At 24.6% G+C, this 15,329-nt stretch overlaps 1 protein-coding gene across 1 annotated transcript; it reads right to left on the bottom strand.

The window, feature by feature from the left end:
* Positions 1-9,679: 9,679 nt before the first annotated feature.
* On the bottom strand, positions 9,680-14,754 carry LOC113850831. Its single transcript, XM_027481360.1, has 6 exons — positions 14,697-14,754; positions 14,442-14,571; positions 11,157-11,326; positions 10,276-10,561; positions 9,956-10,122; positions 9,680-9,837 (listed from the first exon to the last, which is right to left on the bottom strand). Exons 1-6 carry the CDS (start codon positions 14,752-14,754, stop codon positions 9,680-9,682), a joined length of 969 nt encoding a protein of 322 aa, XP_027337161.1.
* Between the last annotated feature and the right edge of the window lie 575 nt (positions 14,755-15,329).

Below are 15,329 nucleotides of genomic sequence, written 5' to 3' on the forward strand. Positions count from 1 at the left end.
TTGGGGTATTTATAGCTATTTATTGATTTTTTTTTATAGGGGACGTTCTTTCTAATTTATTTGACGGTTTGTTCTCAAGATTTTTATTATTAATATATTTTTTTAAAAGAAAAAATAAATAAATTTCAAGTACTTTATATTGTTTAGAGCACTGTGTGATTTTTTAAAAAAAAAATCCACCTTACAATGCTTTTTTTTTCCTGATAGAATATAAATACAATTAAAACGCTTGATTTTTTCTTTAATTCAGCAGTATGTCCACTGTGAAATGCAATGTTTTGTATCATCCTAACACTTTGCTTTGGCTTTGTGTCTAGCTAAAGGTAGGAAATAGTAGAAAGCATGGATGACAACTTGGTTGGTAGTAATTTGGAGCATTTGGTTTGCATAGAAATGAGGTAGTCTTAAATGAATAACATATTAATCATGCAAGAGTAATGAAAGAGTTTGATCTTAATTTTGGATGTCATAAAAGTTGAAAAAATCTTTCCTGTTTATTCAGTAGTTGTATAATCTTTCTACAACATACTTTTATATTAGTTAATGTATAACCGATTTAATAACAATACGATAACATTTTTAAAAATAATATGAACTTTTTAAAATTAGTTTAACAACTGATACAAAAAGTATTTTCTACAGTGATTGTTTTTTGAACTGAAGTAGAAAGTAAAAGAAAATTAGAAAAATAAAAAAAATATTAAAATTTTTTAACCAATTTCACATGTTAGTACTTTCTACATCAATTTTAAGAACAATTAATGTAGAAAATACTTTTTACATCAAACATTTCTAGAAGTGATGTAAAATTGATTTGAAATAAAACATTTCAGAGGTAAGCACTAGTAAAATAGTATAAATTAAAGTTTAACGAACATAAATTCTTACTTACATTCTCAAGTTTTTATTAGAATTTTTGTTTCATTTTATCCTTTCTTACGTCATTAACAAACACGAACATTGTATATTTTTCGTTAACAAACCTTATACATTTTTCATTTTACAGACTTAACAAAGATTGACGACAAACACTACATATTAAATAAGATTGTAGATGAATATTAATAATAAATATTGCATATTTTTCATTTATAGACTCAACGAAGATTAAATAGTATATAAATATTGATGTCTAAAAAAATAACATTAATATTATTGGCATTAACGAATATTACTAAATTGTACGAAGAACACTGATGTCATTAATTAACAATGGAAAGAATATTTTTTACATCAATTAGTTAAAGAACTAACATAGAATTATACATTTTTCAATATAAAATCTTCCTATATCTACATTAATTCACCAACTGACATTTATTTTTAAAATGATAAAAATAGATAAATGTGTTTATCAAATTTATTTTTTAAAACGAAATTGATGTTCGTTTTTTCGTGTATTGAATATTACATAAGAACAAAAAGCTTGAAGATGACTAGTTGATTAGAATTATCAGTATAAGCAAACAATTGAAATAAAATCAATTTTCTATATGGTTTTCAACTTTTGATTTTGATATCATCATTCGAATTTTCACGTCTATATTTTAAGTTATAATGTTCTAATGCTTATCATACATTTAAATTCTTTAACCCTTCAAATGGCGCCAAATTAGGAGCAAAAATGAAATTTTATGAAATAATAATGAAAATTAATTATAAAAAAATTGCTTGACATTTGAAGTGCTATATAATTCAGATTTTCAAATCCTCTTGTAATATTAGGCAATTCATGGAGAATCTAGCACTTGAGTGTGAAACGGAATATTTACACGTTAAGTTACTTGTATATATTCCAACTAGAAACCAAGTTACTTGTGAATTAATTATGCCAAATTAATATGAACTATGTTCTTTAGTTGCTTGATTTCATAAAATTGTTGTTAGTCAATGAAAGAGTATTGCTTATGTTAGTTTCTATCATTGCATTGAATTGTTAGTAAAACTTATACAGCTTTTCCTTGGCTACACGTTTAAAATTAATACTCACACTATTGATTTTCAATAAGATGTACAAGAGTTGCACTAAAGATTTTTCACATATATGAATTAGTTAAGTCCACCATCATTTAACATACAGTTCAATTCTAATAACATAATTTTGTTGTCAATACTCTATGTTCTTTAAACGTTAGCTGTGAACAGGATTTCAAATCAAATCTATCATAATTTCTAAAATATTAAGATCATAACTTCTCATGCCCAATTGATCACTATAACAAAATTTATCAATAAAATGCTCAGAATGATTGGTAGAGTTATAGCTATTTAAGTGCTGTGCTACGCTTACAAGGTAAAGATAATGGTGATATTGAGTTATCTCATTTTTTGTTTCTCTTTTGATCTTAAAACTTATAATTGAATGTAAATGTAATCTAGCAATGCATTGGGCCTAAAATAGCCAAAATAGGCTATGGAAGCTACATAACAAGATTGAAGTGTTAAGAGAATCTATTAAATGCCTTGAAATATCACAAATAGGACGACAAAGTTAATCATGTCGCTAATTCATAAACAAAGAAAGAATGTCAAATGTACAACATTGAGGATTTATATGTATTAGTTACGTGTCTCATTATTCATAATACCAACTTAAGAGGGTTGTCAATATATCCTGTTTAACAATAATTTTGTTTTTGTTTCTTTAAAAAATCATATACTAAAGCAATAATTTTCTCATATTCCTAGAATGTAGTTGGATAGATCAATTTGAATTTTCAGGGAATTTAGATTGTAAAATAATTAAATTGATGCATTTCAACCTCTATCATTTAAAAAAATCTCATGTTTGGATTATATAAGTTATCAAACAATTCAAATTTTCTAACAGAGGTAGCTGCGTACATGTTTCCTATGAAGCTATGCCAAATTTCACAGAAGTGAAACACAGTATATCAGTGAATGATTATAAACGCAGGCATTTCACACTTAGAAAAGCAAAAATAGTAGAAACTCAACCATGTATAGCCATGACTTTGGTCCATAACACTATCCCTCGCCATAACTACTTGTTGTATCCTAATCTAAGTCAAAGGTTCCTCATACAAGTCCATTCCCAATTCATGGCTGAAAATTGTTTAATCTTGACATCTTTTCAGAATCACATTTTCTCAACAAACAAGAAGGTAGTAAGGACGAATTTATAAGGGGAGATCAATGGAAAGCAATGATATATTATAGACCAACAAGGAATTATTGAATGGCAAGAGAACAGGGATTGAGAAAAAAATATTTAAAATTTTCTTTCAGAAGATAAAATTTTAAATCTACCCCCTGTAATTAAAAAACTCAAAATTAATAAAATTGTTTTGTTTAATATCCAAACAAATATTTTGATCAAAACCATTTTATATTTCTTCAACAAATACATTAACACTTAAAAAAGATATTCCAACATATGGCTACATTTACCATGAGGATGAGATAGAATTAATTAATAAATATGAACTTTTAAATATTGAATAATAAATAACTTGAATACCCAACATTTGGGACATTATAGTGTGTGATTAAACATCAATTATTAATATAAATAAAAAGTTTAAAATTATATATTGTATCGCCTTTATTTTCACCAATTGAATTTCTCAATGATATTATTATGTAGAATATAGGCAAAGAAAGAAAAAGTAGATAAAAAGGGGAAAAATAAAAAGGAAAAATTGCACCGCACATTGCATTAGTCCTTAAAAAATGCATTTCCAATTATGCATTTTAATGTTTAACAAAAATGAGAAATAATTTTCCTTTTTGGTATTTTTAAATTCTTATAAAATTTTCTATAAAAGTAACTATCCAAAAAAAATTAATTGATACTCATAAATGTTTAAACATGCATTCATTGCTAATTAGTGTCAGGTAGACGAGATGCTTGCGTTGAAACAATCAAACGTCACAGAAAAATTAAGCCACATCTTTTCTAAAAATTGAAAGCAAAATTGGATTCGATAGAAATTGATTAAAGAAAAGACAAACTTTATTGTTGCTTCAAAAAAGATGCTATTTCCAAATTTTCATTTACAATTTTTAGATAAGATAACATGGAACATATGCTTTCATTTCTATGCACTTACCAACCAACATTGGATCAAAATCAAAGGCACCATCAAATGTTGGGAACGATAAATGGGATTAACAAAAGATTTCAGTTTAACAAACTATTATCAAGTTAAAAATATATGAAGAACAACAATTAATTGAAACATAATGTGATAATCATAATTTGACAGAAGACAATTCCAAAAGTACTATACAGATAATTCAGGTACGGTACTCGTTCCTTGTCTTCGAAGCTCGTCTTGGTCTTGGTTCATACCTCTTGCACCACATTGGTTTGTCATTCACCCAAAAAAGAACTTTATTTTCCTTTCCCAAAACTGCAGTGGGTATACATGAAAATCGAAAAACCACTTTGGCACAAACTGGAGGATTTTGATCTGCTCGGAACAAGAGAACGGTTTGCACACATTGACCAAACATTCTGACAACAACATTATGAAAGCACCATTTAAATTGTTGAAAGGCCACATAGAAAATGAAAATGAAAATGAAAAAAAAAAGATGTTTTGTTACAGACTAATTAAAGGCGTTACTATTAAGGTTGCTATAAATTAAGCTGAGATATGCACAAATGGGTAAAGTATAGATATATAGTAAAAAAAATTTAAGCAAATAGAATAAAATGTTAGTCCCAATTATCAATCAGATTGAGATGAAAGTAACATACTGATTAAAGAACAAAGTTATTTCCCGCTCATTGAATGGAAGCCCTTTGGAAAATGTTAGGAAAAGGCACCTTTCTCCCTCAGGTGCTCGATTTTTCTTAATGTGCCACTCCGTTGCAAGTGGGTTTAGCTTTGTTTTGCCGATACTTGTTGAAGCAGTTGAACCATTAGCATCACCACAAAACTCAGTAGAATGACCTTTACCAACAATTGAATTCATGGCTTCTGAGGAAGACATGATGACCAATTTTGTGTGTGTGAGAGAGAGAGAGAGGGGGGGGAGGGAGAGATGTGTTGGAGCTTAGTAAGTAAAAATTATTCTTAAATAAATAACTTTAATAATAGATAAATATTATAATTTAATTTGGATAAACTTTTAGAAAAGTCTTTATACAATAATAAAAAATATTTTTTTTCATAAATTAAAAACAACTTGTATTTCTTTTTTTTTTTTTAAATTATAAATAATTTCTTCATTTAACTTCTTTAAAATTTAAACAGATAAATTATTTTTAACATAAAAAAATTTATATATTTTTTGTATTAATTATATAAATATATAATCTTCTAAATGTTCACACAAATTAAACCTATATATTATATATAATAATATAACATAATTTTACTAGCTACCACAGAAAGAAAGACAGATGAGACCATTGTGATAATATGGTGGCTATACATCAAGAAAATAATATTCACCCTCTCATTTTCGAGTGAGAGGATATATGACATTTTCTAAATTTATGTATTCAAATATTTTGCTTAAGCTATAAATCAAGTGAACAATATTACATCAATGTACTCTTTGGTGTACTTTTTTTTTTTCCTAACGATTAAATATTTATTATTAAAAAAATTTGATGTGTGTCACTAAAAAAAATCTACTTAAATTTTATTTATAGTAATTTATTGAAATTCGTATAATAATAAAAAAAATATTAAAAATAGTCTATCAAATATAGGGAACATTTAATGAAAAGAAATGCATTTAAGATATAAAAAATCATTTATTATTTACCTTCTTACATAATTAATAACATTTAATATGGTGACGTAAATATTTTTTTTATTTGACTCTAATTTACCAATACTTTATATTCATTATTAATCATGCATGGCTACGTCATAAATAACAAATCCTTTTTAATTCACCGTTTTGCTATTGCTAGAGTAAAAATAGGTTAAGGTAGGCTTAATAAAACTTATGTTTAGTTTGTTTCTTAAATGTAGTGTCTAAACTTAACCTACTTACTTGATATTAATCTACTTACTTGATATAGGTAATTTTTAAAATCTAACATGATTTTAAAAATTACCTGTCTAACATGATTTTATTAGAAGTTTGAACTTCCAAGCCTATTTTATAAATAAGTTTAACATGACAATTTTAAATAAGAAGAATGTTAGCAACATATTCTTTTAACACATTTTTTATTATTAACTAAAAATTTATTGAAAAACTATAAAAGTATAAGAGAGAAACGTTAATCTAGAAATAAAAGAGAGTAAGATTTACATGATTTTTTTTATAGTTTTCCATACATTTTAGTCAATAATAAATAATGTATTTAACATACTATGTTACTAACATTTCTCTTTCAAATAGAAGTAAGGAACTCTACGTTAATCCCAAAAGGATACTCACATTTCCAAAAAATGTACATGAAAATGAAGACCAAAGTGAAATGATTGTCAAAACACTCATTTCTATAAATAATAATTGCATTACAATAAATTCAAATTGACCAACTAATATTAGAAATATTAAAAAATTCCTACATCATGTGTCTCAATTACTAAGACATGGTTTATATACCCATTAAGTAACCTCACTCAATAACAATTGGATTTAAGATAAAATTTAACATGGGATCTCCTCATTTTCATAATTTTCACTTGAACGGTGGTGTTAGAAAGTTTTATATTCTTTACCTTAATTATCAGGGTGTAATTTATATATCTATTAAATAACTTTATTTAATGACAATTAGTTTTACAATGGAATTTAATAAAATCATATCAGCATCTAAACTTTACTTTTGAAGAGAATTTTAAAAAATCATAAAATATAAGAAGTATTCAAGAATTATACAATGAAATTGACTTTACACAATAATTTATTTATTTTCGTATTCATAATGAACTTTTGAACTTTGATAAAGTCATGAAAGACAAAAAGTAGGTAGGGACAAATCATGAAAAAAAAAAATCAAAGTCATTGAAAGAATAACACTTAAAAGTTACGATACTTTTCCAACGGTCATGTAAGTGAGTAAAATGACAAAGGAAAGGTAAGATATTCCAAATAAGATTTATATCAAATGTTACAGTAATAATATGAAGTTAATTATACTAAGTTTTTACACTTAACGCTGCTTTGAGACTCTTCATCTTCTAATTTTCTTCAAAACTTAATGAATTAAAAAATCTTCTAACTTGATGTGAAGTTAGCCTTCTTAAATGATTTTGTTAGAAAAAATATTTATATTAAACAACCAATGAGCTTAGTTAACAAAGGTAAGAAGAAAATATTCTAGAAATGAATAAATTGTTATATAGCCTTTTCTTTTATTAGAAATTGTAATATAGTCTAATGTAACCAAGAGTTTAAAGTAGATATATTGACACTATAAAAAAAATGGATTTATTTATTGCTAGCATGATATACTTTTTAAATTATTTTTTTTTATAATTGTGATATCTTGGTTATTTCTTGTTGCTTAAATGGTCTTATATTTTTTAGAAATTACCTAAAATTATAATTTAAGATGATAGATATAAAGATCATATCCTACTATTGAATATTAGAAGTGAAATAAAAGGATGATAACATTTTTTTAATAGGAAGGTAAACAAATTTAAAATGCTTAATTGCAATACTATGAACATATTTGCAGAATGTGAATTAAAATTGTTAAAATATAATAATAGAGAGAGAAAAAATCCTATGCTTTTTAAGAGTATGATAGAAAATTTGATATGCTTAACAAACATAAGGTCTAATATTTTGAATGTGTTAGAGTACTGACTCTATGAAACTCATATCTTTATTTATGTAAAAGTAACGAAAAATATTTCGTTAAATAAAGGTTATTTGATTTTTGGCTATTGGATTGATAGATTTTGTAATAGTAATTTTTAGGAAGATATTGATGATAAAAAAGTATTGCTGAGAGATAATTAAATTAATGAAAATTTTTAAAATTGCAAGGAATAGGATGAGGGAGATATTTTAAAATTTTTCTAATTAAAGAAGGGTGTTGAAAATAATTAAATAACAAAAATATTTATTTTATTTTAGTTTTTGTAAATTTTTAATTTAATTAAATATACTAACCAAAAACATTTAAACTATTTCATCAAAAGAAACTTAATTTAACTGTAATAAGAAGAATTATATTCTTCAAGTTTGTAACATAGCTCTTTAAATGCACCCAATATACTTATATATATATATATATTGCACAATTTTGTATTTTAGGAATAAAATATTATAATTATTAATATTTTATCTTTATAAAAATTATAAAAAAACCATTATATAACTAATTGATTAGTATTAATTAATTATAATAAAAATTCTCTTAAAAAATAGATTCCTCGTGTTAACATTATCAACCGTCAATATTTTCTCTTCAAAAAAATAAACATGACATAAAGTTATTAATTATTAATCAATGGGTAATATTAAAATCAAATATTTTCTCCCTAATGAAGTCATTATTAATAATGTTGTCAATTGTGGATAATGGAAGCCCTTCATTTTCACCAGAAATGACCCTATAGTATATCTAACCTCATCTCTTTGGAGATGATTATCCTTAATGTCAGCTATATGCAGTCTGGTTAAACTATTAGTACAGACAAACCTCAAATTTATTTTTCTCCCTATGAGCCAACAAGTTTTAAAACAGAAAATTTCTAGAATTCTCAAATTTTCTAAGACTCAACATTAATAATTATTTGGGGGAGCATATTTTGTTTGGCAAGTCGTGAAAGTATTGTTACTTATATCTTATTGAGAAAATCAAGGGAAAAAAACCTTAGAAAAGTAAGCAACTTTTTTTTATATAGGCAAAACATATATTATTAGAGAGAGTTGAAGGAGAACTCAAAACACATATACATAGAAAAAATTAATACTTACTCAAGAAAATAAAAAACAGAAACATACTTATGCAAAACTAAGATAGATACAATTGTGTAGGTTCAAATTTCAATTAGCTAATAAAATAATTTCTCTCTTACTAATAAGTGATAATCATTTTCAAGATCTCAAAATAATAGAGTGTAGGACTTCTCTCTCATCTAAAATACTATTGGAAAATACTATTTTATTTCTATGTAACTATAAAGATTATACTGTATTTATCAAAACAATTAATAAATATATTTTTTATCTTTTACTACAATCAACACCAACCCAATAAAGCAAGTGAGCCAATAAATTTGAAGGTCAATAAATTTAAAGGTAAAATCAGTGAAAATTCAAGTCAACGTGTAGTAAAGTAACTACTTTTTATTTCTTGAAGTGCTCTAGTTCTTTTTATTTATTTATTTATTTATTCATTTATTATTTAAAGAGCGACAAGGAAACACGAAAATTTTCAAGAATCAAAGTTCAAATACTAATTTTCTTGCATATAAGCTGTTAGCTCTTACCACCTGAGCTATGCTGCAAGATTTAACTTATTTTATTATTATTATGAAAATTTGTGTTACATTTGAGTCTGTGTGATGAGTTTGACAGGCTTCGTAGAAACTTAATTTGTAACTCATAAGTATCATATGTATGATTCAATATCACTTGAATCTAAGATGTATTATCCTCGTACAAGCAAAAGTTAAATTGCATTTGAAGTAAACCAAAATACCAAATTAATATTGTCCATCACAAACACAAGGAACTCTTAATTTACTTTTATTTCTGCATCAATCAGAATGGAAAATTTCTAGGAGGAAATCTTAGCTATGGATATCGAAAGGATTTGAACCTTCACAACTAGAGTATCGTCTTTAATATATCCTTTTGCTACTTCATGTAGTTCCTTGAGTGTTACAAACTTGGGATATCCCCATTCATCGCTTGAGGCACAAAACCAGTGGCTTGCTGCAGCATAAGAAAGTATAAAAGTTAGAAGAAAATTTTAATTAATATAATCATATATATAACTCTTATGTGCCCAAAATTAGAAGAAATATTAGTAAAAACTATTATTAATTAGTACCTGTTTTCTCCAGATATTTATTCTTGAGCTGGTCCAACATTCCCAACTTGAATTTTGCATACACTGTTCTCTTCGGTGGGAACCTTTCACAACTTGTAAGCTCTAGAAAAACAGATAGATTTTTTCCTTTCTCGTCTACGTTTCCTTTGGGATAAACTCTCAATTTCCTACATATATATATATAAGAAAAAAAATATTTTTTGAATTAAGAAAATAACTAGTACAAATGATTTTCAAGATATATATATATATATATATATATATATATATATATATATATATAAAGTTTGAAATATGTTAATGCTTGAGTAATTAATCACCAGTCTCTCTCCCCCACAGTGAAGGAATTGGAGAGGTAATATGATTTATCCAATGTTGAGAAGTCGTCAAGTTTCCAAGTGAAGGTGCCATGAGCTGGCTCCTTGACCACAGAAAGAGTTTCCCATTTGCCAGAATGACTAATCACAAAAACCTCAGCTCCAAACACACATGAATCTTGAACAAGGTATCCATTAGATGAATCAAAGAGGTTCTCCAACAAAAGTAATTGCTCAAAACCCCATTCTGTTTTCATTTCATGAAATTTTCTTACTGTGCCATCAATATCTGCCACGATTAAATAACATTTCATTCAGAAGCACATTGAAAACTTGCCACTTTTGTGCTCAATACGAGTTAAGGTAAGAAAAGAATGCTACTTGAAAAACAAAAGATAAAATAAGAATGTTATCAATTTACTTTTATAATCATGCCTTTATTATTCATTTTCATTTCTTTGTTTGATCACTTTTAAAAGAGAATTTTGCTTTTATTTATATGTCTATTTAAAAATTGAAGGCAACATTAATTACCCTTTTTAATTATGTATTATCTCTACTTGATTCTTGAAAATATCTTTAATATATACAAACAAAGATATAGTTACATTTTTTTAGCTTGCATATTATCCTCTTAAGAAAACAAATAAAAAAAATAGTTAAAATTACTAAAACTTACAAAATCAGGTATTAGATTCATTAAATACACAGTAAATTCTATAACTTGATGAATTTCAATTCATTTAACCAATATAACAATAAAAAAATGTCGTAGAAACTAGAAGGTAAATGTTAACATCAGCATTTAATAATATCTATTTAAGTGCATGTGCTTGTAAATGGACATGGCTTTTTGGAAAATTTCACATAGTATTAATCTATACCTTGGATGGCTAAATATTTGTTGTTTTTCTGATCAAACACAAATAACTTGAAGTTTACATTAACCTCCCAACCGTGAGAAAGCTTCTCAGTATCTGCTATTGCCAAGTATAAGGAGACGTAACCACTGCCATTGCTTTTCTTATCACCACTTGGATAGAGTATCAACCTCCTGATGCAAAGAATGCAACCATAAGCAATAGCCTTATTTTATAAATATGATAATATAAAATATAATAGTTAAATAAAAATAAAATAATAGTTCATGTATTTTATATTAAAATAATAAATTTTATACATTATATTTAGCTTTTTATGGAATAAAATTTGCAGTAAAACATAAGATAACTAAGATTGTAGAATAAATGCGTTGTGGCTTATTAGTTAGTTAGACAACCATTAAAAATTACGATAAAAATATATGTCTTATCATATTTTCTTGTACATATGGTCGTTTTTTCTTAATAAATACTCGTTTAAAACTATAATTGATTAATTTAATTTATAAAAATTTTATTTTAGTCTTTAATTTTTAAATTTTATATATTTTAGTCATTTTATTTTATTTTTATTATAATTTTATTCTAATAAAGATAAAGTAATATCATTTTGTAAAATTATATATTAAAATAATATTTTTATAAAATTAAAATAAGTAAGATATTATTTCCATTCTTTAATTTCAAAATTAAATCTCAATTTTACTTTTAATTTTTACTACTATTTTGTTCACTTCTTCGTATTTTTCTCTCTCTTCGATTATAATGTATTATTCAATTACTATACATAATCAAATATTTATTTATAATAGATAAACCTTTTACTACAATATAAAAAAAATAATTTTATGATATATATATATATATATATATATTAATTTAGTATAATTATTATATTATAGAGTATAAAAGTTATAATTTACATTTCAATCATGATTTTTTATAAATAAAATTAATTCTATCAATCCACACACGGGCAGGGGAATTAAATCTACTATTCATAATTTGGGAGTGTTTACTCTATTTTTCTTTTTTGTTCTATCTTGATTGAACCATCATGAGTTGGTGTGTAAATGGACTCCTTGTACAGCATCAATAAACTAGCAATAGTTCACTCTATATCTATTTATTATTCATAAAAGAGAGTGTGCGAAAATGCAATAAATGTTACTTGTTGGTGATAATTTTGTTTTCACTCTAAATCCATTTTCACTAATAATGCCTCATTTTTATGTAATTACAATTTTAAAAATATTCAAATAAAATTTAAATTATATTAAAATATTCATTATGCTTTTCAAAATAATAAATTCTTATGTTCGACTTTTGATATTGTAAATTAATTTATAAAACGAATGATATTTTTAAATAATTATTTATTCACTAATTTTTATATGAATGTTAATTAACCAACTATTTATATTTAGTCTTTATAGTTATAAATATTAAATAAAAAATAAAATTCTTCTCATAGACTTTATATTATTATAAGTGACAAAATTTTTAATTTTATTTTTATCTTAAAAATAAAAACTCAAACTCAAATTATTTTTTATTTGTTTACATTAATTTAGCTTTTAACAAGCATCTTAAATATTTTAAATTGTTGAACCTAAAATTAACATTTTTGGAAGAAGACTTTTAGAGGAGAAGGAAGAGAACACATAATTTTTAATTTAAAATTAAGAGAAATTATATATTATTTATAATAATAAATATATAATTAATATATTAAATTTATATTATTTATTATTTTTTTAAGAAACTAATTTAAAATATATTTTTTTAAAATAGAAAATTCATCATTCCTTCTCATTTTTTACAAAATTCTCCTCGCTAAACAGACCCTTATAGAAAAAGCAAACATTTTTTTTAAGTATATTTCTCACGAGATTTTTATATTTTGTTTGGATAAAAATAAATAGAATAAAATAAATATGAATAATAATTTATTTTTTTTATTTGGTTAAAAAAAATAAAAAAACTTTTAAAAAATTAAAATTTTCTTTTCCATTATTTTCTTAATTTTAATTTTTATTCTTTTTTCTCTTCATGTTTTTCTTTACTCCTCAAATAAAAAGGTTAAGTTAAAATGGAGACTGGTTTAAGTACAAAACATTATAATAATATTTAAAAACAATTTAAAAATTATATGACTTTGAAATTGAGATAGAACTTCACATATATCCTTCTCGACACAAAAAAATGACATATAACAATTAATTAAATATTAAATAAAAGGAAAAAATAAAATCATTATCACCTATTATTTATATGAATCTCTTTGTGTTATTTTTACATTATTTAATCAATTACAGGAGATATAGACAGGAAAATAATTTTCTTACGTTCGTTGTGATTGAATGTAGACGTAAGATGCTGATGTCACAAACGATCTATGCAATAATATTACTATGAAAAATTGAATGCTCTTTTTTTTTTAGAAAATCATTAAAAAATAAAATTTAATGTAATTTTAATAAATTTTCCTTTAAGCTTTTAAATCTTTTAAAAAAACTATACAATTTAAATATTTTAATCTATCTCCTTAACATGATCATATAATAATTAATATTAATAAAAAATCATATAAATAATTATTATGTGACTTTTTTAATTAGATATATTAAATATTTTTTACTAAAAATAATTTTTTAAAAATAAGAACTAAAATTATAAAAATAAACAGAGAAATTAAAACTAAAATTTATAAAAAAATTATATTTATATTTAAATAAATACATAATTAAGTTAGATCGTGAATCACATAACACCCTTCATGTTAAGTTTTGAATGATGAAATACATTTCAAAAATTTTTAATGTAAATAATCTTTTTAAAATTATATATTTTTTATGATAAATAATCCTATTCGAGTCATATATTAATATTTTAATAAAAATTAACATACAGAAGTAAACAATTTTTTAAAAAACAAATAAACATATATCGGTTAAATTAATTAATCTTAATGCCTGAGTGTGCATTTTCTTTTGTCAACTTAGAATTATAAGTAGAAAAAAAAAACTTTAGAGGTTCATTTGTAATATAGATTAAAAAAATGTATATTAAAATAAAAGAACCAGTTATAATTTAAATATCTCTCGCCAGAAAGGAATAAAAATAAACAAAACTTTTTTTTTGGGGTTACAATTAAATTTGAAACAAAAGGATAATTTAAAAATTGTTCTACTAAACAATCAAATCAACAAATAAAAGATTAAAAAAGGAACTATTTCTGAAGTGGGTCAGAAAGGAATGAGGCAGGGATAAGGAAAATGATCTTACCATTTGTATCCCCCAGCTTCAAAGACATTAGTCTCATACTTTTCCACCCCTGTGTTCATCAATTCCGAATATGATTCGATTTTGAACAAGTAATGAGCTGGTGGCACATCTCTCTCCGATCTAGAAATACCTGCACATATAAGAATTGATCTTGTTTTCTGAAAATGGATGATTAATTAAGCTATATAGCAATATTAATAATATAATAATTAATAAAAGAAACAAGGGGTGACCAGCTGATCAAGAAATGCATACCAATTTCATTGTGAGAACTTGAAGCTGGCTTGCAGATCTCAAGATCAGACAACACCATTTTCTCAGATTGATGGATTAAAGATGAAAAACTATGAAGAGGCTAACACACCATTATATTCAACTTTTATGGAGGAAACAACTGGCATTTGTTTGTTTGACATTTGATAAAAAAAATTAAATTAAATTAAGTGCCGATCCAATAATTTATAAATAAAGAATGACGAAATACATTAATTAGAGAATGACCAAAGACTTGAATTAAAGAATGACCAAAATATACAACCTGGTGCATATATATCCCCCTTTCTTTTTTAGGTGTTCACACCTCTGCTTGATTTAAAAGGAAGAAAAAGTGGGAACGATAACTTGGATTAGGATACCTTAGCATTTTAAATCCCTTTAATTAATGTGTTGACTCATGTCAAACATCAGTGATATTTACATCTTAAAAGAGTTTGATCTTAGATTGTTTTGGCTAAACATGTCCTGGATTGGAGCAAACCCAAAAATGAAAAAAATTAAGGGTAAATCATTTGAATTTAAACCTTTTATGATTACTCATGACAAGGGTGATTGATAGGGACTCTTTACGAAGTCATTCACACGGTTGAGACGCTGAACAATTAATGGTTA

The sequence above is a fragment of the Abrus precatorius genome, unplaced genomic scaffold (assembly GCF_003935025.1).
Source record: "Abrus precatorius isolate BTA unplaced genomic scaffold, Abrus_2018 Scaffold9, whole genome shotgun sequence".
NCBI classification, from domain to species: Eukaryota; Viridiplantae; Streptophyta; class Magnoliopsida; order Fabales; family Fabaceae; genus Abrus; species Abrus precatorius.

Excerpts from the sequence above, each read along its gene's own strand:
- LOC113850831 (XM_027481360.1), bottom strand. The coding sequence starts at position 14,754 with ATGGTGTTGTCTGATCTTGAGATCTGCAAGCCAGCTTCAAGTTCTCAC. Across the intron at positions 10,562-11,156 it reads CAAATATTTAGCCATCCAAG|ATATTGATGGCACAGTAAGA; the intron begins GTATAGATTAAT and ends TAATCGTGGCAG. Across the intron at positions 9,838-9,955 it reads TAAATATCTGGAGAAAACAG|CAAGCCACTGGTTTTGTGCC; the intron begins GTACTAATTAAT and ends CTTATGCTGCAG.